Source organism: Marmota marmota, unplaced genomic scaffold (genome assembly GCF_001458135.2).
Source record: "Marmota marmota marmota unplaced genomic scaffold, marMar, whole genome shotgun sequence".
Taxonomy (NCBI): domain Eukaryota; kingdom Metazoa; phylum Chordata; class Mammalia; order Rodentia; family Sciuridae; genus Marmota; species Marmota marmota.
In genome coordinates this window covers 39,999,604-40,009,091 of record NW_025999853.1, presented here as the reverse complement: position 1 = coordinate 40,009,091, position 9,488 = coordinate 39,999,604, and the positions used below count along the sequence as shown (strand labels likewise).

At 37.1% G+C, this 9,488-nt stretch overlaps 1 protein-coding gene across 1 annotated transcript in view; it reads left to right on the top strand.

Moving 5' to 3' along the window:
* Cand1 (cullin associated and neddylation dissociated 1) overlaps nucleotides 1-9,488 on the top strand; it is a 37,628-nt gene that overhangs the window by 185 nt on the left and 27,955 nt on the right. The window contains exon 1 of the mRNA XM_015483043.2: nucleotides 1-241. This exon is cut by the window's left edge and continues 185 nt beyond it. Within this exon, the coding sequence (XP_015338529.1) occupies nucleotides 174-241 (68 nt within the window). The 5' untranslated portion in view covers nucleotides 1-173. The remainder of the gene's footprint in view (nucleotides 242-9,488) is intronic.

Below are 9,488 nucleotides of genomic sequence, written 5' to 3'. Positions count from 1 at the left end.
GGCTCACGTCTCTTCGGGGAGGGGGCATCCTGTAGAGGCGCCTCCAGTCAGCGCCAGCGTCGCTCTGCGACCCTGGAAGCGGGAGCCGCGGCAAGCGAGAGGAGGAGCCCCAGCAGCGGCGGCAGCGGGCAGCAGCAGCCACAGCGCCAGCGGGCGGGATCGAGGCCGTCAACATGGCGAGCGCTTCGTACCATATTTCCAATTTGCTGGAAAAAATGACATCCAGCGACAAGGACTTTAGGTGAGGTCGAAATCCGATTCTAACCCACCTCGGGGGTCCCCCATCCACGGCCCCGGCCTGCACGCCGGCCTGGCCCCACCCCTTCGGCCTTGGCCCGGCTGCCTCTCTTCCCCGAGGTTTTCAGCCCACCGCTCGCTCCCGCTTCCCCGCGGGCCTCCTCCAGCCCCCGCCCCCAGCCTTTCCTCTAGGCGGTTGTCCGCTGCTGCTCGGATCCCTTCCTTCTGGGTCTCTAAGCGTCCCCGCCGCATTCTTTGGCCCCGGCGACGCGGTTCCCGCGTCCCCGGCAGTGCGGAGGCCCAGAGTCACCCAGTATTGTAGTGGAGGGAGTCGCTCTAGGCGCGGATACACGGCGGCTAGGCCTACTCGCCGGCCCTCCAAGACGCTAGGCCTCCGAACGCGCCCGGGCCCTAGCTGCTGCCCGCTCAGGGACGCAGCATCTGCCCGCTCTCCCACAGATGTGGACCTGGCTGCGTTCAGCTGGAACGATGAACTTTTTTGAGCTTTTCGCTGATTGGGTTATGTACTCTTTCTTCGGATAATGCTTTTTTGAGAAGGTGGGGAGAAGGGGGAGGGGAGCTGGGATGAAGGAAACTTGGCCGGTAGGGTTTTCCCGCCAGCATCTTGTCAGTCTTCCTTGTCAGGTGAAACCCACGCAAGATCACGGGATTTCTGAAAGTCTGGTATCCTTAGATCCAAAATCACTGCCAGAGGGTTGAATTGCTGAACCTTAAACCAAGCAAACGAATCTTCTTGAAAGACGGGCTGGTGAACATGAAGCTTTAGTACAGTAGTTCTGATCCAGGAGACTTGTACTGTTGATTTCAAATTCTTGTAACATGCACATTTAAGATTTGTTATATTTTCACATTTTTTTTGTTTGTTTTTCACACTACAGGGATTGTTACATTCCTTACTGCCTGCCTTATATTTCTTCACAAATAAATAAGCTCTCCATCAAAAAGAAAAAAAGCTATTGATAACCTAAGTTTTCTTCTCTTGTGCTGTAGTAACTGTAATTAGCGTTCTATTTAAAAGAACCGGCAATCTTCAATTAAAATTATGGGTAAAGAACTTCCTTTTCTATTTGTATGAACAATAAGTTTTAACACCTGAAAATGTGTTCAGACCTTGCCTCTTGGGAAGAAATTTTCCAATTTCTGAAAAAAGGAACCATGAAAAAAATCAACGATGGTGTTCCAAAACAAATTTGAAAGTTTTGCTACCAAGAGAGCTTTTAAGTGTTCTATTTGTAATTTCTAAAAACTAATTTGCTGAAGATAGTTTAGTGCCCTGTTTGGGTTTTTTGGAATTTTAGATTTGTGTAGTTCTAGGACCAAAATAAAGATTATTGAAGGAAATAAAATTTTTATGTATTGTATGATGGGGTTGTAGTTCAGTAGTAGAGCGTTGGCCTAGCATGTGCAAGACCCTGGGTTGGATCCACAGCACCACATAAAAATAAATAAAATAAAGGTATTGTGTACAACTACAATTAAAAAACAAATATTAAAAAAAAATTATGTATTGTTTTAAGGATTGGGATGCTGTTTGATTCCCTTTGGAGTTTTGCTTTTTCACAATTCGAGTCTTGAAATTTAAATAAATGTTTGAATGGAACATACGTACATACATACATACATACCTTTGGATCATATAAGGTGTGTGGTGTGATTTCCTCATACCTTATGTCAGATTGGTTATTCCTATAAAAGTACTAAATTTCATTCTGATTTTAATTTTAGTCTAAAGGTAGTGCTTCCATCATACTAATACAATTTTGTTCAACTAGACTGAATCAGATATGGATAATATGTTTAGGAAGAGTAAAGAAATCATGTCATGTGGTGATACCATGGATGTGATTATTGATTGAAGTTCCCTTATATTTCTGGCAAAAGAAAGTAATGCATATATGCCTGAGTTTTTGTTTTCTAAATAAACTATATGAAAGAAATAATACTTTGATGTTCAACTATAGTGATTGCTGAACTTGATAAGAATTATCTATTTACTTGGGTTGGGATGCATCAAAACTTTGCTTAGAGGGTTGGTTTATTGATATAGTTCTAATGGTTGGTGAATGCTATTAAATGTATCTTGAGGAACAATAAGTGACTTTCAGTAATTTGGCATCTTTAACATTTTTATTAACTGTTTTAAAGATTTTCTTGTAATATGCTTTAGCCATCTGTTAACAAACAAGTCCTTGGAACTAAAGCACCTTGTGTATTAATTAACAGACATTTAAAGATTAAAATAGCATTTGAAGTTTTTTGAGGATTTTTCTCCATATTTTCTATATAGGCATTTATTTTACATTTTTTAAATGATGCTTTGTTCACATAGAAATTTAGTTATTTTGATGTAAGTACTGGAATCCTGATTACATATTTTAAAATAATTAGTGCCAAGAGGATCTTGAGGGCAAGGATAATTAACATTATTGGATGCCTAACTAACGTGTCTAAAGTACTCTATCTTGTACAAAGGAAAGCGGAAGAAAATAGTGCTGCCAAAATGAAGAAAGTTCTATTTTCTTGATAGAATCCTAGGAGAATTTTACCCAGTCACAAGATAGGAGTTCTAGTCATGCACTATTCTTTGTTGTGAACTGTGAGATCTTGGGCAAGTTACTTGAGATTACATTTTCACTTCTGAGAGGCTTGCACAGGTATAATTACAAAAGGTCTCTTATGGGTCTGAAGTTTCAGGTTTCTACTTAGCTAACTACATAGCTCGTTAATGAAGAGAAGGTAGAGAAACATGCAAAATTTAGAATTTTGAAATTCCAACATTTTAAAATCTTTTTGTAGATAAAAAACTTACCAGTTTTTTTAATTATTATTATTTCATGTGTTAGTATTCTTCATTATTTGATGGTAGGATATTAAGAGTTTGGAGAAATGGAGAAGCTTTGGGAAGAGAAATGTCAAGACTGGAACCTTTTAATAAAAAGGGACATTTGTGTGTATCCTAATAATGAGGATAGTGCCTGTCACCTATTAGTCTTAATTTTTTTGGAAAAAAATCTTTAAAATAATAAATGCTAATTCAGATAACTCTTTAAAATAAAAATGAAGAAACATTCTTTAGGAGAGTACCTTAGAATAGTTCTCATCACTTACTTAAAGGAAACACCTTCTGCTTCTCCCTCCACACCCAGAAAACCTTTATATCAGTATGTTTTGGTGATTAGGTGATTGTGTAGATAACAGAGTGAAAGCTTTGAGGTAAATGAGCCCTGTGAGTGAATAGTCCATACATGACTATTAATAGTGAGCATTCAGTGGGTGGAGGCAACTTTTCATCTGCTCACTACCAACTTAATTAAAGTATTGCAAAGAATCAAAAGCTAAGGAAAATATTCACTTGTCTCTCTGTATATATATATTTCTGCTTACTGTGAACGTCATATACTTTATTTATTCTTCATAAGTAGTAAAAGTGGACAGTAACTGTATTACCATTAAGGAAACAGAGATTTGGCTTAGTTATTTCCCCTATGTCTTGATATATTTGGGGTTTATAGAACCTCTTTACCCATGAACTCTTATTTCCTGCCCCCTCACTAATAAATGTTTATTTAAATAAAACATGAAGATATATAACCTTTCAGAATTACATAATCTGCCCATGAACTCTTAATTACCATGCTATGCTACTTTTCTAGAGTTTTAACTAGTGGCATTATAAGTCAGGCCTTAAATTTCAGTTGCCTTTAAAATTAGGCTTATGGAATATTTTATGCTGGAAAATACTTTTAATAATTCTTTGAGAGGAACTTCAGAAAGATCCATTGCTTGCGCTTAGTGAGTATACATGTTTGCTGAGTGGTGAAGACACTATTGTAAAAAGATAAATTATACCATGGCAATGTGTGTCAGGCATTAAGTGCCAGAGAAGATTAAAGTAAGGAGATTCATATTCATGGAGAGATCTTAGTAAGGTCTTGAAATTCTCAGTAGAAAACGTGAGAACAAGTATGCAAGCACACTACAAAATTTCACTAGGGGAGGGGGAGAAAATAATCTTGACTGTAGATGGGCAGGTATTGTTCAGAAACTTGTTAAGGACAGAAACCTTGTCTTACTGAACTGAAACCTGTAGAATTCTTTAGCCTTGTGGTTCTTCAGTAAGTGCTTATTAGATCCAGAGTTAAGAAAAAAAGTGTGTGTGTGTACACACATATATAAAACAATTGTAAGAAATCTCTTTAATAAACCATTGTAAAATCATTTTGTTTAAATACCTCTCTATACATCTTAATCACTATTATAGAATTCGAGTATTTCTCAGTTGCAGAATGGTTTATGATACAAGTTTGTTAAGGTGTTTTGGATATTTGAAGACATTTTCTCTTGAAAAATGTTTAAAATGCTAAAAAAAAAAAAATTAGACCTGTTAAGGAATCATAAGCAAAACACTGTTTGAGCATTAACAGGAAATACCAATTGAAATTATTTTGACTACTTGGAGAAAATCAGGTGTCCTGAGAAGAAATATATTTGTAGAGATATTATATTAATAAGGTGATTCCTGGTACATTTTAAGTACTTAGCAGATTTATGGCAGCAACTTACTTGATTTTACTCAACATGATTTTTCTTTATATAGATACACTAGAAACATTATCAGCAATGGTTAGGATTCACTATTGAAGGAGGGAGGGGGATGTTATAGAGGATACTTGGAAGAAGAATAAAAATTAGTTTTATTTACTTGAACATCACTAAGACTACTTACTGTAAGCTAGTTTATAGCCTTTCAGGAAATAAATGAGAAAAAGTTAAAACAGTGTTGTGTGCTCAAAGGCTTTGAAATTTGAAAGATAAGTGGTTTACTGGGTGATGCAGTTGGCCCATATCACCTAGATTTCTGTTGTAATCAAGGGTGAAATTGTGTTTGGATAAGAGGAGAAAGATTATGGTGGAAGTTACTCAGCGTGCAGTCAAGACATCTACTTTTACTGTGTTCCTGCTTCTCCACATTGGATTTACTAAAGATAAGTTTTCCCAGGAGTATAAGTACCAGACCATGACAGTCTTGTTCATCACTGTGTTCACAGCACAGTTCCTTATGCTGGGACCCCCAAATACGTTTGAGTAAATCCCACTGAAAGTCCAAAGCAGAATACCTTGGTGTCACCCTTATCCTGCCTTTCTTCTCTTTAGTCCTATGATGAGTATTTCTCAAATTAGTGTCCCTACCTCAGCCTTCTTCCTAATCTAGTCTGTTGTTCGCTCTTGCATAAAGGAAATAAATTCTTTATTTTCAGCCAATTACTGCCTGTTTGACTAATTTTCCTGATGACAAAATAAATTCAAACTTTTTGGCTGTTGCCTCGAGTTCACTGAAACTGCCCTACCTGAAGTCTCTAGCATTCAGTCTTCTGATATAACTGATTCAGTGAATATTTTCTTTTTTGTTTTTATTTTTTAATACATGACAGCAGAATGCATCACAATTCTTATTACACATATAGAGCATAATTTTTCATATCTCTGTATATAAAGTATGTTCACACCAATTCATGTTTTCATACATGTACTTTGGATAATGATGTCCATCACATTCCACCATCATTGCTAACCCCCTGCCCCCTCCTTTCCCCTTCCACCCCTCTGCTCTATCTAGAGTTCTTCTATTCCTCCCATGCTCCCTCTCCCTACCCCAGTATGAGTCAGTGAGCTTATATTGGAGAAAACATTCACCATTTGTTTTTGGGGGACTGGCTAACTTCACTTAGCATTATCTTCTCCAACTGCATCCATTTACCTGCAAATGCCATGATTTTGTTCTCTTTTATTGCTGAGTAATATTCCATTGTGTATATATGCCACATTTTTTTAATCCATTCATCTACTGAAGGGCATCTAGGTTGGTTCCACAGTTTAGCTATTGTTAATTGTGCTGCTATAAACCTTGATGTGGCTGTGTCCCTGTAGTATGCTGTTTTTAAGTCCTTTGGGTATAGACCGAAGAGAGGGATAGCTGGGTCAAATGGTGGTTCCATTCCAAGTTAAGGAATTTCCATACTGCTTTCCATATTGGCTGCACCAATTTGCAGTCCTACCAGCAATGTATGAGTGTGCCTCTTCCCCCACATCCTTGCCAACACTTATTATTATTTGTCTTCATAATAGCTGCCATTCTGACTGGAGTGAGATAAAATCTTAGAGTGGTTTTGATTTGCATTTCTCTAATTGCTGGAGATGATGAACACTTTTTCATATATTTGTTGATTGATTGAATATCCTCTTTGATATGTTTTTGTATTTGATTTGCCAGAATTTTACTGAGAATTTTTGCATCTGTGTTCATTAGAAATATTGGTCTGAAGTTTTCTTTCTTTGATATGACTTTGCCTGGTTTTGGAATCAGGGTGATATTGGCCTCATAGAATGAGTTTGGAAGTGCTGCCTCTTTTTGTATTTCCTGAAATAAATTGAAGAGTATTGGTATTAGTGCTTCTTTAAAGGTCTTATAAAACTCAGCAGTGTATCCATCCGGTCCTGGGCTTTTCTTGGTTGGTAGGCTTCTGATGGAATCTTCTATTTCATCACTTGATATTGGTCTGTTTAAACTGTGTATATCTTTGGTTCAGTGAATATTTTCATTGGTCAATCTATTTGATATTTAAGTACTATTTATCACTTTTTTTCCTTTCAGAGTTTCTTACATAGGTATCCTGGACACAGGTTAGGCTTAATGTTCATCACAGTGAGGGAGAACACATACAACGCGGTCTTGGAGGTTGTTAGAAGGAACCTATTTATTTGGGTCATTTAAGGAAAGGTCTAAGGAAGTAGGGCTTGGTGTTTCTATGACCTGGCATCTTAAATTTTATAGGGATTTCTGGGCAGTGGTGCATACCTGTAATCCCAGCAACTAGGGAGGCTGAAGCAAGGACTGTAATTGGTAAAGAAGTAGCACTCATTTAACTAGAGAAGGGGGACATTTTGGTATTTGTGGTGTTCAGTGACCTTGTCTGAAATGGATGTTCTATGAGATTGTTTTATGTCAAAGAAAAGTATGTGCTTTAGTTGTAAGCATTAAGTCAGTTTTAATAACATTTGGGTTTAGATATGAGATTCACGTCAGTTTCTGGATGTCAGGGGCTGCATATTTTTGCTGGTGGTTGTTTTTTGTTTGTCTGTTTTTTCTTCCACTTCCTATTTATGGCCAACTGCAGATGAAGTTGTGCTACAGGACTTTGATCCATGGTGTTTATATCTTCATTGTGACTGAAGATTTTGTTGATTTAAGATTAGCAACATACCTATTCAGGGTAGTTGTACTTAAACCAGAGTTAATTCTTTCTCATTCTAGTGAAAGATGAGTGATTGAACCATTTGATATGACAGTGGCTGTACAGTTACATTAAGACTAGACAAAGATACATTAGTGGTGGTAATACCCAAGTCTTTCTACTTCTTTCTTCCTCTTTATCCATTACTTTGCTTAAGTCTAATCCATTTTGAAGAACTGTTTTACCTGATAATCTCAAATATAGTTAACCCTTATTTTTGTAGTAATTGCTTTCTGTGAAGTTGCCACAAACATCAAATTTTCATATATGGAACCCTTGCTTCTATGGAAATTAAAAGGTTAGATTATTCTGAGCCCCTGGTCAAAACATTTTTTCTAGTTTTATATGTACTTCTGTTTAAAGACATCTTATTTAATATACTTGGCTCATTAACATTGAACTCTGAGTCAGTAGTACTGTAATTCATGCCTGAATGAAGCTTATCTATTTTTTTTTTTTTCCCCTGAAGGCCTATCTCAGCCTTCTTGCACTGAGGGATCCTAGCTGGACAGCATTTTAGAACTGTGCATGGGGGCTGTATTAAATAGTAAAATCACTAATAAAGGTACCAATGTGGAAAACCTGGCATTAAATAAGCTAAGAAGATATTTGTTTATAATTATGAGAGTTGAAACATAGAGTTGAAAATAGGAGGCCGCTGAGAATGTATGTGTTGAGTGATTCAAACTTTTTACCATTCTTTACTTGTTTGCAAATTATTATGAAATGAGGAGTATTAATTTTGGGCTTATGAATAAATTTAGCCAGTAGGCAAATTTGCAGATATGTATCTGCAAAAATTGAGGATCAGCTCTCCATTTTTCCCCATTTTTATTGATAACCGTAATTCAAACTACCATAATTTCTTGGTTTAGACTGCTGTACTGATTCTCCAAACTGGTCTCCATTCAGTCAGGCTAAATGAAGATTGGTTCTCTCTAAAGTGTTGTCCATAGTAGTGGCTAGAATAGTATTTTTGAAAGACAGATCTGTTTATTGCATTTACTTCCCATCTTGGTCCCATATGCCTTTCAGTAACTTTCCGTTACTCTTAGAATAAAAACTAAAATCCTAATGTGATCTACAAATCACTTTAATTCCATCTCTTGTTTACCTGACATCAGTTTTCTCCCTACTCCTGAATAATTCTGCCTGTTCTTCAGAATTTTTCTTCTCTGACCCACAACCCCTAATTTAGTCTAGGTCAGGTTACTTTGTTATACCATTTTTTTTCTTGTTGGCATGTTTCTTTATGCATTTATCTCACCTCATGACTCTATAGGTACTTATGTAATTTTAAAAATTAATATGCTTCTTACTAGACTGTAATGTAAGCTTCACATTAGGAAATATGTCTTCTTTGGCTATTCCTTATATCCATAGCAGCTAGTATAGTACTTGATACATTACAGAGTGAATAGACATATATATAGGGCCATTCCTAGCTTGGCCTCAACCTACATTTTCATTTTTTTCTATTAAGTTTCTGTGCTTTAGTCACACTAAACAACTACTCATTCCTTCACTGTGATGTTCTCTGTTCCCTGCCATCACTACCACAAAAAGAAAAAAAAAATGTAAATCCCAAGCCAACTTTTCTCCGTGAGATCCAAAATGACAGGCAGTTCTTTGATGTACTCGTTTTTTTATGCTCTTGAGTGCTGTTTTAAAGCAAAATGTTTAACAGTAAGAGTTGTCTATTTACACTGAGCGCAGTGGTACACACCTGTAATCCCAGCAGTTCCAGAGTCTGAGACTGGAGAGAGGGCTGAGACGGGAGGATCACAAGTTCAAAGCCAGCTCAGCAATGGAGAGGCACTAAACAACTCAGTGAGACCCTGATTCTAAATAAAATATAAAAATAGGGTTGGGATATGGCTCAGTGGTTGAATGCCCCTGAGTTCAATTCCCCATATCAAAAAAAAAAAAAAAAAAAAT